The sequence below is a fragment of the Schistocerca gregaria genome, chromosome X, assembly GCF_023897955.1.
Source record: "Schistocerca gregaria isolate iqSchGreg1 chromosome X, iqSchGreg1.2, whole genome shotgun sequence".
Taxonomy (NCBI): domain Eukaryota; kingdom Metazoa; phylum Arthropoda; class Insecta; order Orthoptera; family Acrididae; genus Schistocerca; species Schistocerca gregaria.
This window is the reverse complement of record NC_064931.1, coordinates 635,353,865-635,372,370: the sequence shown is the minus strand read 5'-3', so window position 1 is coordinate 635,372,370 and position 18,506 is coordinate 635,353,865. Positions and strand designations below refer to the sequence as shown.

Here is an 18,506-nt window from a genome sequence, read left to right as displayed (position 1 = left end):
AAAAGTTACTATAATGATATGTGTGTAAATCAATACCTGTTGAGATGTGGCCCATTTTACTTGTGTAAGCAGAATCCACAGGAAATAACATAGTAAGTTACCACAATACACACACGTGGGCATATGAAAATCTCGAAGCAATCATAGAGGTGAGGTGTTTTGATTGCTTCATCATCAATGTGTGGGCTTGAATTGTTGGTGGCAGACTCATAGAGCCATATACTTCTCTGGATTGATTAAGAGGTGCTGCGTATCACCATTTTCGGTGTGATAAATTACCAGCACTGTTGGAGAGCATTAATCTTGAAGAAAAACACTGACCATTGTTTACATACATTTGGACACCATCCCATTTCCTAAGAATCATGTGACAGTACCACAACATTTCGCCGGCCGGGGTGGCCGAGTGGTTCTAGGCACTACAGTCTGGATCCGCGCGATCGCTACAGTAATAGGTTCAAATCCTGCCTCGGGCATGGGTGTGCGTGATGTCCTTAGGTCAGTTAGGTTTAAGTAGTTCTAAGTTCTAGGAGACGGACAATCTCAGAAGTTAAGTCCCATAGTGCTCAGAGCCATTTGAACCACAACATTTCCTGGACAATGGATTGCACGAGCAGGTCCAGATATTCCCTATTCACTGAACCTGAATCCACTAGATTTCTGGCTATGGGGACATTTAAACACATTGACCTATGCCCAACCCATCAACAATGTGCAGATCTTATAGGTGCATGTGGCCAATGCACGTGATGCACTCTGAGTGGAGTGAGATATATCTACATCTACATGACTACTCTGCAATTCACATTTAAGTGCTTGGCAGAGGGTTCATCGAACCACAATCATACTATCTCTCTACTATTCCACTCCCTAACAGCACGCGGGAAAAACGAACACCTAAACCTTTCTGTTCGATCTCTGATTTCTCTTATTTTATTATGATGATCATTCCTACCCATGTAGGTTGGGTTCAACAAAATATTTTCGCATTCGGAAGAGAAAGTTGGTGACTGAAATTTCGTAAAAAGATCTTGCCGCGACGAAAAACGTCTTTGCTGTAATGACTTCCATCCCAATTCGCATATCATATCTGCCACACTCTGTCCCCTATTACGTGATAATACAAAACGAGCTACCCTTGTTTGCACCCTTTCGATGTCCTCCGTCAATCCCACCTGGTAAGGATCCCACACCGCGCAGCAATATTCTAACAGAGGACGAACGAGAGTAGTGTAAGCTGTCTCTTTAGCGGACTTGTTGCATCTTCTAAGTGTCCTGCCAATGAAACGCAACCTTTGGCTCACCTTCCCCACAATATTATCTATGTGGTCTTTCCAACTGAAGTTGTTTGTAATTTTAACACCCAGGTACTTAGTTGAATTGACAGCCTTGAGAATTGTACTATTTATCGAGTAATTGAATTCCAGCGGATTTCTTTTGGAACTCATGTGGATCACCTCACACTTTTAGTTATTTAGCGTCAACTGCCACCTGTCACACCATACAGCAATCTTTTCTAAATCGCTTTGCAACTGATACTGGTCTTCGGATGACCTTACTAGACGGTAAATTACAGCATCATCTGCGAACAACCTAAGAGAACTGTTCAGATTGTCACCCAAGTCATTTATATAGATCAGGAACAGCAGAGGTCCCAAGACGCTTCCCTGGGGAACACCTGATATCACTTCAGTTTTACTCGATGATTTGCCGTCTATTACTATGAACTGTGACCTTCCTGACAGGAAATCACGAATCCAGTCGCACAACTGAGACGATACCCCATAGGCCCACAGCTTGATTAGAAGTCGCTTGTGAGGAACAGTGTCAAAAGCTTTCCGGAAATCTAGAAATATGGAATCAACTTGAGATCCCCTGTCGATAGTGGCCATTACTTTGTTTGAATAAAGAGCTAGCTGTGTTGCACAAGAACGATGTTTTCTGAAACCATACTGATTACGTATCAATAGATGTTCCCTTCGAGGTGATTCATCATGTTTGAATACAGTATATGCTCCAAAACCCTACTGCAAACTGACATCAATGATATAGGTCTGTAGTTCGATGGCTTACTCCTACTACCCTTCTTAAACACTGGTGCGACCTGCGCAATTTTCCAATCTGTAGGTACAGAACTATCGGTGAGCGAGCCGTTGTATATGAGCGCTAAGTAGGGAGCTATTGTATCAGCATAATCTGAAAGGAACCTAATCGGTATACAATCTAGACCTGAAGACTTGCCCCTATCAAGCGAATTGAGTTGCTTCGCAACCCCTAAGATATCTACTTCTAAGAAACTCATGCTAGCAGATGTTCATGTTTCAAATTCTGAAATATTCAATTCGTCTTCCCTGGTGAAGGAATTTCAGAAAACTGTGTTCAATAACTCCGCTTTAGCGGCACAGTCGCCGGTAACAGTACCTTCGGCACTGCGCAGCGAAGGTATTGACTGCGTCTTGCCGCTTGTGTACTTTACATACGACCAGAATTTCTTCGGATTTTCTACCAAATTTCGAGACAATGTTTCATTGTGGAAATTATTAAAGGCATCTCTCATTGAAGTCCGTGCCAAATTTCGCGCGTCTGTAAATTTTAGCCAATCTTTGGGATTTCGCGTTCTTCTGAACTTCTCATGCTTTTTCCTTTGCCTCTGCAACAGCATTCGGACCTATTTTGTGTACCACGGGGGATCTGTTCCATCTCTTACCAATTTATGAGGTGTGAATCTCTCAATTGCTGTTGCTACTATATCTTTGAATTTGAGCAACATCTCGTCTACATTTGCATAGTCAGTTCGGAAGGAATGGAGATTGTCTTTTACGAAGGCTTCTAGTAACACTTTATCCGCTTTTTTAAATAAAGTTATTTTGCTTGTGTTTCTGATGGATTTGGAAGAAACGGTATTGAACCTAGCTACAACAACCTTGTGATCACTAATCCCTGTATCAGTCATGATGCTCTCTATCAGCTCTGGATTGTTTATGGCTAAGAGGTCAAGTGTGTTTTTGCAAACCATTTACAATTCGCGTGGGTTCGTGGACTAACTGCTCGAAATAATTTTCAGACAAAGCATTTAGGACAATCTTGGAAGATGTTTTCTGCCTACTACCGGTTTTGAGCAAGTATTTTTGCCAACATATTGAGGGAAGGTTGAAGTCCCCACCAACTATAACCGTATGAGTGGGGTATTTATTTGCTACGAGACTCAAACTTTCTCTGAACTGTTCCGCAACTGTATCATTGGAGTCTGGGGGTTGGTAGAAGGAGCCAATTATTAACTTAGTTCGGCTGTTAAGTATAACCTCCACCCATACCAATTCGCATGGAGTATCTACTTCGACTTCACTACAAGATAAACCACTACTGACAGACACAAACACTCCACCACCAATTCTGCCTAATCTATCTTTCCTGAACACCATCTGAGACTTCGTAAAAATTACTGCAGAATTTATTTCAGGCTTTAGCCTGCTTTCTATACCTATAACGATATCAGCTTCTGTGCTTTCTATTAGCGCTTTAAGCTCAGGGACTTTTCCAGCACAACTACAACAATTTACAACTATAATTCCGACTGTTCCTTGATCCAAGCACGTCCTGTATTTGCCATGCACCCTTTGACATTGCAGCCCACCCCGTTCTTTCCCAAGGCCTTCTAACCTAAAAAACCACCCAGTCCACGCCACACAGCCTCCGCTACCCGTGTAGCCGCCAGCTGAGTGTAGTGAACTCCTGACCTATTCAGCGGAACCCGAAACCCCACCACCCTATGGCGCAAGTCAAGGAATCTGCAGCCAACATGGTCGCAAAACCATCTGAGCCTCTGATTCAGACCCTCCAACCGGCTCTGCACCAAAGGTCCGCAGTCGTTTCTGTCGACGATGCTGCAGATGGTGAGCTCCCCTTTTATCTCGTAAGCAAGACTGGCAGCCTTCACCAAATCAGATAGCCGCTGGAATCCAGAGAGAATTTCCTCAGATCCAAAGCAACACACGTCATTAGTGCCAACGTGTGCCACCACCTGCAGCTGGCTGCACCCTGTGCTCTTCATGGCTTCCGGAAGGACCCTTTCCACGTCAGGAATGACTCCTCCCCGAATGCACACAGAGTGCACACTGGATTTGAAAAGATTGCATGATTCACTGCAAAGAAAGGCAGCAGGATCTGTCACAATGTGTGATAATAGCATACAGCACTGCCTACAGTGCTCAGGCAGATGAGAATGAAAGAACAAATAGGCCCATATCTCCACAGATATTGATTTCCAGACGAATCATTAGAGGAACTTTTCTTCTAGTTTTGACCATTGCTACCTCTTGTGGCACTTCTTTCTTTTCCTTTAAATTATCCTTTCTTTCATGGAAGCTTCAACTGTACATATGGGCCACGCCAGGAACATTTTATGAATCACATTCCATTTTAAGCTAAAGGTCTAGTGTGTTAGAAAGAAACTAAGAGGCATGTTACTCAAAAGTGGTTTTATTCATGTATTGGTTTTATTCATGATTGTATTAATCTTTTCAGGCATAGTATTATGGTAGTCATCATACCAAGTAATTTTGATATACAAAGTGTTACTGTGATGATGATTCATTTACCCTCCTCCAGTTTCCCTCAATCTAAGATAAAAACCCTGGTACAGAAACACTCAAGTAATTAGTTATGAAACCAGAACTGTCATGGGATAAATCTGTGAGTGGGATATGAGAATCAACAAATTGTTATTTGTATGCTGTAATTAACTGATTTTTTATGTACATAGTTACCAGGTAGGTAAATCGTAGCAACAAGTAAGTATATGTAATGAGTGGTTCAGATAGGCAATATCACTGATGCTTTTCACATGGCATAATGTGTGCCTGGACATGGTCAGTCTTCATGTAAAGGTTGGGAAGATTGCACACTGTGTTTATAGGTTACAGTGTACAGTAGACCAGCCACGATGAAGCAAACGAAAACTGTTGGGAAGCCGATATTCTGTTCAGATAAAGTCCCACATAGGATACATGTGACAAATAGCTGATACCAAGAAGTTGTCAGAGGTAAATGGAAACATGGTAAGTAGTTTCACAATACTTCAACTGAGGACAACAAACTATACAGACTCCAGAAGTAATTCTTACCCATGAGGATGAGGAGCATCTAATGGGCAGTCAGTCAGTGTACCACACAGTGCTACATGGATAGTGCAATAGGAACTGCAGCTTCACACTACAATTGACAGAAAATGGATGCCTTTACTCCTGCAGACTGTGTTGAATCAGTGGGTACTGCAATTTTGTATCGTCAGTTCTCATTTTCCTGCATAGGTGCTTTTCTCAGTCATATGTGGAACTTTGTGAATCCCCATGGTACCATCATTGTGAAACACGATCAACACATATTTGCTGCGAACTCATGGGTAAACGTACTTAAGAATTGGTTAATGGGCCTGATCTGCCTCCTTTCTGTTTCACTGTACCATAGCACACTTTTATTTTGAGAGATGTTTTTGGATGACGTCCTACTTGGTCTTTCATATTGAAATCCCTGCTTGCCCTGCATGTCTTGTTCATGAATACCTGTGTCAGAATTTTCCTGAATTGTGGATAGAATGAAGCTATCCTGTTTTGCAGTCAGTTCATTCATCTGAGCTGACCCCACATGATTTTGTTGTTGTGGATCATGAAAAGAGTCTTATTTACTCAACACCTGCCAAGAGTGAAGAATATATCCTGACAAGAATTTTTGCTGCCTGTGACATTGTTCAAACAATGCTGGATTTGTTTGAACAACTATAACAGAACTTTGTATGACATTAGAATGCCTGTATACAAGTTGGGGATGCCACTTTAAACAGTTATTGTGAATGTAATGTTGTGTACAAGCTGTACAGATAGATAAGGTACTTGTAGTTTTATCATTGCCAGCAGACCAGTGATAAATGTTAAACTATCTCAGTTTCACTTATAACTTTTATCTCTTTCCTTACATGAACAGGTTTGCCTATAACTTTTATCTCTTTCCTTACATGAACAGATTTGCCTATCTCAGAACAACATATTTGTCTTTGTTCATTATCACTGGAAGTGTCAGTAGCTCATGGTCTTGTGGTTGTGTTGCTGACACTCAATCACGGGGCCCTGGGTTGATTTTGGGGACCTTCTCTGCTCAGGACTGGGTGTTTGTGTTGTCCTCATCATTGTTTCATCATCTTCAATGTGCAAGTCGCCAAAGTGGTATCAAAGAGAAAGACTTTCAATAGGCTCGTCTCTTGGCCAGAAATGTCAGACACATGTTTCATTTCATCACTGTAAGTTTGTACCATCATCATGCAAACACTATCTATTTTTAAAAAGAGATATTGCCTATAAAGGGACATAGTGTCTTCATTGTGTTAAACATTAGAATTCTTGCATGCCATTCAAGACTTTCATCATCATTGTGATATCATATGAAGATATGCTGAAAACTAATCCATCCAGATCTTTTATTCTTTTCTCAATATCAGGTGATATATTGTGTGTCATGCATATTACTCAGTTGATTTTTCCATTTTGCTGATGCAAATAGCAGTCCTCTACTGATACAGGACTTCAAAATGTAGCATGTAACATGATGGTATGTAACATACACTCCTGGAAATGGAAAAAAGAACACATTGACACCGGTGTGTCAGACCCACCATACTTGCTCCGGACATTGCGAGAGGGCTGTACAAGCAATGATCACACGCACGGCACAGCGGATACACCAGGAACCGCGGTGTTGGCCATTGAATGGCGCTAGCTGCGCAGCATTTGTGCACCGCCGCCGTCAGTGTCAGCCAGTTTGCCGTGGCATATGAAGGTCCATCGCAGTCTTTAACACTGGTAGCATGCCGTGACAGCGTGGACGTGAACCGTATGTGCAGTTGACGGACTTTGAGCGAGGGCGTATAGTGGGCATGCGGGAGGCCGGGTGGACGTACCGCCGAATTGTTCAACACGTGGGGCATGAGGTCTCCACAGTACATCAATGTTGTCGCCAGTGGTCGGCGGAAGGTGCACGTGCCCGTCGACCTGGGACCGGACCACAGCGACGCACGGATGCACGCCAAGACCGTAGGATCCTACGCAGTGCCGTAGGGGACCGCACCGCCACTTGCCAGCAAATTAGGGACACTGTTGCTCCTGGGGTATCGGCAAGGACCATTCGCAACCGTCTCCATGAAGCTGGGCTACGGTCCCGCACACCGTTAGGCCGTCTTCCGCTCACGCCCCAACATCGTGCAGCCCGCCTCCAGTGGTGTCGCGACAGGCGTGAATGGACGGACGAATGGAGACGTGTCGTCTTCAGCGATGAGAGTCGCTTCTGCCTTGGTGCCAATGATGGTCGTATGCGTGTTTGGCGCCGTGCAGGTGAGCGCCACAATCAGGACTGCATACGACCGAGGCACACAGGGCCAACACCCGGCATCATGGTGTGGGGAGCGATCTCATACACTGGCCGTACACCTCTGGTGATCGTCGAGGGGACACTGAATAGTGCACGGTACATCCAAACCGTCATCGAACCCATCGTTCTACCATTCCTAGACTGGCAAGGGAAGTTGCTGTTCCAACAGGACAATGCACGTCCGCATGTATCCTGTGCCACCCAACGTGCTCTAGAAGGTGTAAGTCAACTACCCTGGCCAGCAAGATCTCCGGATCTGTCGCCCATTGAGCATGTTTGGGACTGGATGAAGCGTCGTCTCACGCGGTGTGCACGTCCAGCACGAACGCTGGTCCAACTGAGGCGCCAGGTGGAAATGGCATGGCAAGCCGTTCCACAGGACTACATCCAGCATCTCTATGATCGTCTCCATGGGAGAATAGCAGCCTGCATTGCTGCGAAAGGTGGATATACACTGTACTAGTGCCGACATTGTGCATCCTCTGTTGCCTGTGTCTATGTGCCTGTGGTTCTGTCAGTGTGATCATGTGATGTATCTGACCCCAGGAATGTGTCAATAAAGTTTCCCCTTCCTTGGACAATGAATTCACGGTGTTCTTATTTCAATTTCCAGGAGTGTAACTATGACAGTGCATGAGAGACCATCAGAATCCCACATACAGAGTGCCCTCTTCTTCATGACAGTGCCAGACCACACACAAGTGCTGCGACATCTGCAACAATCTGGCACCTTGGGTTCAGTGTCATCGATCGTCCTCTATACAGTCCCAACTTGGTCCCATCTACTTTTCATCTGTTTCCACAACTTAAGTAGAACCTTTGAGGAGTTAACTTCGATAATGATGAAACAATGCAAGCAGAGATGAAGTTGTGTCTCCATCAACAAAGTCAAACTTTCTACAGTGATGGTACCAACAAATTTGTCTCTCATTGGGAGAAATGTGTGTGACGTCAGGGAGACTATGTTCAGGAATAAATAAATATGTAGACATGAAGAATAAGATGTAGAATGTTAATAAAGTTTGTTTTATTTAAAAAATCATAAGAGTTTTCAAATAAAAAGTTTGGAGACATTACTTTTCAGCATGCCCTTGTATTATATGGTTTATCATTATGATGTTTGCAGTAAAATTTATGAGTTGACAGTTCTCAATACCACCTACCACCTGAAGGGCCCCTAAGGAAAGAAAAGTTTTCATAGTATTGATTTTCTATGTTTTGTAGTATTAACCAGTGAGTTTACAGCAACCTGAATGTTAGCTGTAGGCACAGTCATATTGTGACGGAAGAATAGTTGTGTAATTTGTCTGGATTTTTTCTTTCAGTGGAACCTGTATTATGTGATACTGACAGTGTATTCTTCCTTCACAGGGTCAATGTGGCTTCCTTATTAATGGTAGTTCTCATGGGGAAGATGGAATATGCAACTGACATTCTTAGAAGCTTGCTGTTAAGACTGATTGACAAATCTGTTTGTACAAAACATCCACAGCTGATGTTGCGAAGAACTGAATCTGTTGTTGAAAAAATGTTAACAAACTGGATGGCTCTTTGTATGTACAATTACCTGAAAGATTACGCTGGTTCTTCCCTCTTTTTGTTGTTTAAAGCTATTAAACATCAGATTGAAAAGGGGCCAGTAGATGCCATCACTCATGATGCACGATACTCGCTTTCTGAAGAACGACTGCTTAGGGAACAGATTGATCATGGAGTCGTGGTAAGTGTCTTTTGAGTAATTTTTGATGATATCAGATTTGTCACAAGACAAATTTCTATTATACCTACCACTACAGATTTTATTTGTGTTTGTTCCTCATGATTTACAGTTTACTAAATGTTTCTCTAAGCATAGACTAAATGCTATTGTAAGTAAATGTATTGTATGGAGGCTGCTACTGTTTAACATGGAATCAGCATAAAGAATGACATAACATTAATTCAAAAATAGAAACACATTTTGCATTTAAAAAAAACTTGGATGCAGAAGATTTTATTTTGATAAGACTTTGACTGCTACCATTGGCTCATGATGTACATTCTGGCAATGCCCGTACAAAATTGTCTTGAAAATTTTAACTTGCACATCTTCATCCAAAATGTGTACATTTATGAAAGTAACAATGTAATGACAGCATATATCATATTTGAAACTCATTTGTTGTGAAGATACTTTATGTGAGAAGGTTTTGGCAATGCACAGCAGTACATGCTTAACAGGAAGGGGTTCGCATAATCAGCTGAACATGGAGCAAGCATTCATCTGATTAACCGAGCTAGGTGGCGCAGTAGTTAGCACACTGGACTCGCATTCGGGAGGACAACGGTTCAATCCCGTCTCTGGCCATCCTGATTTAGGTTTTCCGTGATTTCCCTAAATCGCTTCAGGCAAATGCCAGGATGGTTCCTTTGAAAGGACACGGCCGATTTCCTTCCCCATCCTTCCCTCACCCGAGCTTGTGCTCTGTCTCTAATGACCTAGTTGTCGACAGGACGTTAAACACTAATCTCCTCCTCCTCCATTCATCTGATTCTTGTGGTCACAGGGTAGAAAATAGAGAAACAGATTTTTTTTAGTGGTATGAAGGTGCTACTGCTAGGAAGACAGGAACTCACTGCTTGAAATTCTCAATGAACTTGGCTTAGACAGCAAACCCACAGCTCTAATTAAGCAAATTCCAACAAACACTTATTCTAAAGTGAAATTTGTAGAAATTTTGAGATCAAAAATAGAGTCAGACAGGAGATGGTCTCTCACCACTGCTCTTTAATTGCCTTCTACAAAAAGTCATAACAGGATAGAGAATGTCATTAGGAGAAATCAAAATCAAAGCGATCATTATATTAGGTTACAGAGGGGACAATCTACAAATAGACTTTTTAGACAACCTAGTTGTACTTTCAAGCTCAATGGAGACAGCCACATAGCTAAGAGAGACATTTTGGAGAAGGAAGCCATTAAAGGAAGAGTTAATAAAGTGAAAACAGCATACTACCTCACTAAGGATGTATATAATAAAAAAAATCAATTTCTTCAGTGGTTAACTTAGACATTACTCTACAGTAAAACACCCAGAATAACTCTAAACACAAAGGCAATGATAAAAAAAACTGGAAATCGTGGAAAGAAGAGTACTAAGGAAAGATTTGGGACCAGTTGAAGAGAAAACACAATACAGATGATGTTGTAATAGTGACATTCATACACATATTGAAAAAAAGGATTAGGAAATGAAGAATAAGTTTCTATGGTCATATCCAAAGCATGAATCCCAACAGACTGACAAAAAGGCTGTCCACTTATTTCAGTAAATTAAAAATGGATAGTACATGGTACAAAAAAATTGGAAGGGATATGGATGAACTCCAAACTACTCCACGAATTGTTGAGGTAAATCTCCCACTCAGGAAGAAATTGCAAGATTCCAACAGTTCCCATGAAAAATGCAAAACGGAGAAGAGAGAAAAACATCAAGAAATGATGATGGAAGAAAAGATAGGACAAACAGTTGAAATTACTGTAGTCCATGAACAACATACCTAAAAGAAGAGGAAGTGAAGAGAACTCCAGTTGTTTGAGAACACTGCTCCTCTTATCATCATCAAACAGAGCACTGGTGGCAGTGTTTGATCCCAAGTTGACCGTACAGACTGCAACATAGAATGTACCTAGTATTCTTAACTGATGAGCAAATGGTGATTGACCTGCAGAATTGTACTTTTTGTGTTCTACTGAACAGTGACTTCCCGATGAGTATCATTAAGTGACAAGAAGTTTAAGTCCACTAGAAGAAAATACTGTTCTCTTCTCAGAAATAAATTGAGAGGTAAATAAGAAAGGCCACAAAAAGGACAAAGAAGTGGATAGTGCGTGAGATATTGTAAGAATTTATTTCAATTCAAGTTTTTCTCCTTCATAAAAATGTGTTTCTCAGCAGTTTTTGAATATTAAAATTACATCTTATAGCATCTTCCATGGAAAATAGTTCAGGATATTTCTGGAGATCTCTGGGAATATGAAGACATGGTATTAGAAGTTCCATTATTAATTTTGCCAGTTTCTGTTTATTTCCTGTACCTAATAAGACAAATATCATTTTGTAGTAGGGTAACTTACATAATTTTGTGACGCTATCCCATCACAAGTTAGTCTAAGCTACAAATTGCTTTTGCTTTTGAAGTTCATCATTTTTGGACTAATACTTGTTTCTGTTTATTTCAGACTCTCCATGTTGTACAGGATGAGATAGATGAAAAGATTCAATGTAAAGTTTTAGACTGTGACACTATAAGCCAAGTTAAATCCAAAATATTAGATGCACTTTACAAGAATACTCCCTTCTCACTGAGGCCATCAATCCATGAAGTTGATTTAGGTATGAAAAAAATACATGTTACCCATTAATAGGTGTTATACAATACAATTAACATATGAAGAAAATATTAAATCTGTTATCACTCACTTTCCCCAAAACTTGATGAGTACTTGGTGAAAATGGTGTAGGTTCACTATGCTAAATTTTTGGGTTCTCTCGCACTAACTTAAAAAAATTAAAAAAATCCTGGTTTCTATCATTGTTTTGTTAGGCTGGTGCCAGTAGACAAAATTTTCTAGACATGTGTGTTTCTTCAATTCACCATTTTCCTCTGCTTTCCACTTTCTTACTTACTTGTTTACTTACCCTGTAGTCATCAGCCCTTTAGATCATGTGCTGCATCAGTAGTCAGTCTCCACTGTACTCTGTCTGTTTCTGTTTCCTTCCAGTTTTCTACATTCAAAGCTACTGCACCTTTCTTAATCTTGACCTCCCATTGCTTAGAAAGTCGGGTCTCTGACATGTGGATTACATGACCTGCCTATTGGAGTCATCTGCTCTTTTGATATTGTAAAATGCTGGACTGGTTCATGATCTCATAAATTTTGTTATTCTTTCTTGCCCTCCAAGTGTCTCCTTCCTTCACTGGGCACCAAATCTTTCTCATAGCATTTCTTTCAAATGTAAGGAGCTTTTGTGTTCTCTTTTAGTTCGTGTCCAGTTCTCTGTGTCTTAGAGGACATTGGGGCATATAACGGCATTGTAGATCTTCATTTTGGCAGAATATGATATAGCTTTATCCCTAAACACGTCTCTGAGATCATAAAGACATCTGTAGCCAGTAGAAACTCTTTCATTTTTACTTTCAATTGCCATTTTTTAATTTTATTCCTAAAAATTACATTACAATTTTTGGTAAACAGATTTATTTACTTTTCCAAAGAATCATGAAGCTATTTGTCATCCTTGTTAATTGATTCATCCTGCTTTGCTGTCTCAGGATACTGCTTTATAATTTCACCCTTTTTGTTTATTGCTTTGTGCATGTTTTCCACTTCTTATTTTGAGAAACATATGTTACCCATGAAAAGCCTCTTTTCTTGTATCACATGTATTTGTTTTTATGTCCTTGTTTCCTTACTACCAACAAGTCCTTCCTTCACTGGGCACCAAATCTTTCTCATAGCATTTCTTTCAAATGTAAGGAGCTTTTGTGTTCTCTTTTAGTTCGTGTCCAGTTCTCTGTGTCTTAGAGGACATTGGGGCATATAACGGCATTGTAGATCTTCATTTTGGCAGAATATGATATAGCTTTATCCCTAAACACGTCTCTGAGATCATAGAGACATCTGTAGCCAGTAGAAACTCTTTCATTTTTACTTTCAATTGCCATTTTTTTATTTTATTCCTAAAAATTACATTACAATTTTTGGTAAACAGATTTATTTACTTTTCCAAAGAATCATTAAGCTATTTGTCATCCTTGTTAATTGATTCATCCTGCTTTGCTGTCTCAGGATACTGCTTTATAATTTCACCCTTTTTGTTTATTGCTTTGTGCATGTTTTCCACTTCTTATTTTGAGAAACATATGTTACCCATGAAAAGCCTCTTTTCTTGTATCACATGTATTTGTTTTTATGTCCTTGTTTCCTTACTACCAACAAGTCATTTTAATAAGCATATAAAACAGTCACACTACACATTGCTAGGCGTGTATGGATGTAGTCCTAGCTGAGGGTCAAAAGTAAGTGAGAACGTGTAACTGTTAAGAGTTTTATATTTGTTTCTAGTATGAGGAGTAGGGTTAAAATCCCCTCCGATCACCCAGTTTTAGGTTTTCTGTAGTATCATCTCAGATCATCTCTACACTGATGGAATATTAAACATTAGTCATCCTATGGGGATTAAACCCCAAGCTGTATTGTTAGTAATCTGACATTTCCCATCAAGCTACCAAACTATTTTCTCTTGATATGCCAGTATAAAATAAAGAACAAAATTGAAAATATATTGTAGGTTATTATTTTGTTGGACAAAGACTGAAACTCAAAGCAATGACTTGAGTGGAAATGGTCTTACAATTTATGTATTTATGGATTTGCCACAAACTGTTTCAAAGGCTCACCTCACCACTACCTCAATCTGCTATGTTTCCACAAATCATTATAATCATCATCCCTTTGAAATCTCATGAAGCTTCCTATTTGTTACTCTTGTTACTTGAGACCATTATCAGAAACACATTGGCTTCTAGCCACCATTGCATCTTGAGAGTTCTTGCAAACACACAAAGTCTCCTTTTTCGCCAACTCCAGGTCTTTCACACCAAAAATTTTTAATCGGGAGATTGGTAACAGAGAAGAACAAAGATAAATTATTCATTTGAAATGAAAATTTTCATGTTGATTTTCATATCCATTTAAGAGATGCATTCTATGTGTTGCTATGAAGAGATGTGTAAAATGTAAAGTCATAATATATATTTTTCCTTTGTTTGTTACTAATTGTTAATTATTCACTTTTAGAATGGCGGCATGGGAGAGGAGGACATCTGACCTTGCAAGATGAAGATCTGACAACTAAACCACACTGTGGTTGGAAGAAGTTAAACACTCTTTCTCATTATGGAGTGAAGGAATCTGCTGTTATGTCTCTTATCACACGGCAGAATGGTAGCTTCAGTGAAAACTGTAAACAATCCTGCCAGAACTGTAAGTAATTTATAACAGTTGTCTGTCTTTTATGTAGTTTTAATTTTTTTAATTTATGAATCGAGTACATATTGCACTTATAGTTTCCTCTTGTTTTCTGTTCATAGCCCACATTACATAACCCCTACCACATCACACAGTCACTGTTCAACATAAACTGTCCACCAACAGGCAATTAATTTTACTCGCATCTGCAAAGAAACTTTTTGAGTCCTGTCATGGTACAACAGACCCAATATTGATTACAACTTCTGGTTACATATTACGCCACAGCTTTCGTCGATGCATGTTTGTTACATTGTACATATTTGTTTGCATAAGTAAAACACAAATGTGGGCAAAATAATGTAGCACCATAAAGAATTCATAAGAGAAATATTAACTTTGTCCAGTACATGAGTAATGATGACAAATATAAACGGATAAAGTTGCAAAGTAATACAAATGTGCCACCTCATGAAAGAAATTTTGTAACTACACACTAAGCAACAAAAAAGATGTCTTTATGTTATGGCATGAAAACAGATACACAGTTGATATGTTTTGAGCTATTACGTGCCATACTCATCAAATCTGAGACTATAATTCTCTCATACTGACTTCTACAGGACATTTTATATCAGTTACCCACTTAACCTCATCCCTCTCATTTCTCATGAATCTCATGCATGCTTGTTCAATGCTCTAAAACGTATGGCTCTCACTTCATTGTCTAATATATACATATATAATTCTCTCCAAATTATAGTGACATTTGTCCAAAAGCTTACACAGCCTTTACACAAACCACACTATCATGTATTGAAACAGTTAATACCAAAAACTCTAACAGAACTGAACTGGTGTTGCCACTCCAAAAGACATGTCAAGTTACTGCTACATGGATCATGTTCTCATCATCCCATGGTATGTTATATATTCCCAAAGCTGATTTAAGAGATTCCTAGCTATCTTTCAGTCCACTGCTTTCACATGTTGTCATAACCATAAGACTATTCATTGCATGAGGAACAATTTATGGTAAAAATTGTTTTCTTTAAGTTGAATTTCATCTGTCCGAGCACGTGTTTGGTATCAGTAAGACATGTTACTGCAATTTGTTCAGTATGGTATATCAGTTACTTGATGTATCAACAACTCTCTGTCTGCACGAAAGAGAGAAGAGTGCAAAGAATGCTGCATTTATATTAATTTGCATGCTATACCCTGTTTTCATGATCCTGTAGCTTTATTCAGTCCTAATTACTGACTGCCAGTGTTTCAGAAATAAATAAAAATGCAAACAATCTCACATTTTGGAAAATTGTTTGTAAAAACTTCAAATATATCTTGTGTATGGTATGATGTACAGTTGTGGTTTGACAGCTGACCTATATCAATCAGCGCTTTGTTTACTTGGTTATCTGTTGCTTAACATTTTCTCCGTGTGTTCAGTAATTGTCTTTCCTCATATCATCATCCATACAACTAATGTGTCTTGTTATCACATTACTTATTTATTACAATTGGAAATTGTTGTTGAACACTTACAAATAAATACACAGTTCTGGTACACTGACAGTTACAGACAACCAACAAAATTAACAAAACACAAAAATTTGCACCATCCATGGATCTGACAAAAGCACTCAAGGGATAGTCCTATACTATAAATGACACTGTTGGTGCTAGCTTGTCGTAGTCATACATTGGAGAGTCTCTTCATCTCCATTTGTGGAGTGCAGCAGCAGTTCTTCCTGTCCCATGTTTGATACAGCCGAGTTTGTACTAGTTGCAAAGCGATTTAGAAAAGATTGCTGTATGGTGTGGCAGTTGGCAGTTGACGCTAAATAATGAAAAGTGTGAGGTGATCAACATGAGTTCCAAAAGAAATCCGATGGAATTCGATTACTCGATAAATAGTACAATTCTCAAGGCTGTCAATTCAACTAAGTACCTGGGTGTAAAAATTACGAACAACTTCAGTTGGAGAGACCACATAGATAATATTGTGGGGAAGGCAAGCCAAAGGTTGTGTTTCATTGGCAGGACACTTAGAAGATGCAACAAGTCTACTAAAGAGACAGCTTACACTACACTCGTTCGTCCTCTGTTAGAATATTGCTGCGCGGTGTGGAATCCTTACCAGGTGGGATTGACGGAGGACATCGAAAGGGTGCAAAAAAGAGCAGCTCATTTTGTATTATCACGTAATAGGGGAGAGAGTGTGGCAGATATGATACACGAATTGGGATGGAAGTCATTACAGCAAAGACGTTTTTCGTCGCGGCAAGATCTTTTTACGAAATTTCAGTCACCAACTTTCTCTTCCGAATACAAAAATATTTTGTTGAGCCCAACCTACATACCTGTAGGTAGGAATGATCATCAAAATAAAATAGGAGAAATCAGAGCTCGAACAGAAAGGTTTAGATGTTTGTTTTTCCTGCACGCTGTTCGGGAGTGGAATGTTAGGGAGATAGTATGATTGTGGTTTGATGACCCCTCTGCCAAGCACTTAAATGTGAATTGTAGAGTAATCATGTAGAAGTAGAAGTAGAAGTAGAAGTAGAAGTAGAAGTAGAAGTAACTTAAGGAAAGCTGAAACCCAAAAGATTGACAACCTGCTTATTGACCCCCAATAAGCTTTGAAGATGATCACACTCATTTTCAGGAAGCTCTGGGATTGAACGTACTGGCTAACAGGCTCAGTCATGCTGGAAAACCCTGAATAATGGGAGAGACTGGTTTCTCTGTATTCTTGATCATAATCGAGTGAGAGCTCACATTCTTCTTGTGTGAAGTGAGGTGATAATCTTAGCAACAGGAGCCATGGAACAGGCTTAGGTTACAAAATACAAGATACAATGTGCATGGCTTGTTGCATAAATTTTGCCCTACAATTTATTTCTCATATGAGATTAGTCTACCCCAGAAGGTGTTAATGTACATCAGCAGCTGCGTCTATACTCCTCAGACCACTGTGTGGTTCATGGCATAGGGTACTTCTAGTTGTACCACCTGTTAGAATTTCATCCCATTATATTAATTGTGTATGGAGTGCAGCAAGTCATGCCGCCTGTATTTGAATACGTTCAGTATCACATGTTGGACTTATCTGTTATGGAGTTCCAAACATTTGACAAATATTATTGGATGTTTTATACACGTGTTTGCAAGGAAATCATCTTTGTAGACTGACTAATTTTCCCATTATTCTATCAGTGAAATTAATGAACTAAATGAAATCTACTGCCTGCTTTACATATGACCCAGCTTTCCATTTCATATTGCTACAAATTTTATATCCAAATATTTGCTTGATATGACTGATACCAGTTGTGAACAAACTGATTTTTTAGTCATAGCATGCTACAATTTTGTGTTTTGTGAAGTTCACAGTTTTACATTTCTGAGAAGTAAAAGCACGTTATGAATCTTTGTATCATTTCAAAATATTATTAAGATCTGACTGGTTATCTGTGCTGTTTCTGCTTCATTAAAGATGACAGCTTCATCTTCAAAAAGTTTGTCCAATCATTAATGTACAACATGAACAGCAAGGTTCTCAACACACTTCCTCAAGGGAAGTTACTTCTACATCTGTTGATGATCCTCCATCCAAGATAACATGTTCTGTCCTGCTTTCTAAGGCATCCTCACCCCACACAAATTTTATTTGACACCCAATATCACCGTACTTTTGTTAATACATATTGATGCTTTTTGGCTGCCAAGAAACACTGCATCTATTTGAATGCCCTGATTCATCGTTTCAGGATACATTGTGAATAAAGTTTGAGTTGTTTCTCACATGGCCTATGTTTTCAGAATCCGTGTTGGTTACCATGGAAGAAGTATCTCATTATGTTTGAGCTCATAATATCTTCTATGATTTTACAACAAATGGATATCAAACATACTGGACAGATGTTTTTTGTGACATCTACAATATATCATGGTTAAAAGGAACTAACTCGGTTACAAAATCTCTATGTAATCTGACTGGGACTTCATCATGTGCTCGGGCCTTGTTCAGTTTCAGCTGTTTCTCAACACCACTGGTATTGACATCTGCATC

The 18,506-nt window shown here is 39.5% G+C and overlaps 1 protein-coding gene across 1 annotated transcript in view; it reads left to right on the top strand.

The window, feature by feature from the left end:
- LOC126299622 (plexin-B) overlaps positions 1–18,506 on the top strand; it is a 1,140,690-nt gene that overhangs the window by 1,110,699 nt on the left and 11,485 nt on the right. The window contains exons 16-18 of the mRNA XM_049991664.1: positions 8,788–9,136; positions 11,639–11,792; positions 14,261–14,446. Of these exons, the coding sequence (XP_049847621.1) occupies positions 8,788–9,136; positions 11,639–11,792; positions 14,261–14,446 (689 nt within the window). The remainder of the gene's footprint in view (positions 1–8,787; positions 9,137–11,638; positions 11,793–14,260; positions 14,447–18,506) is intronic.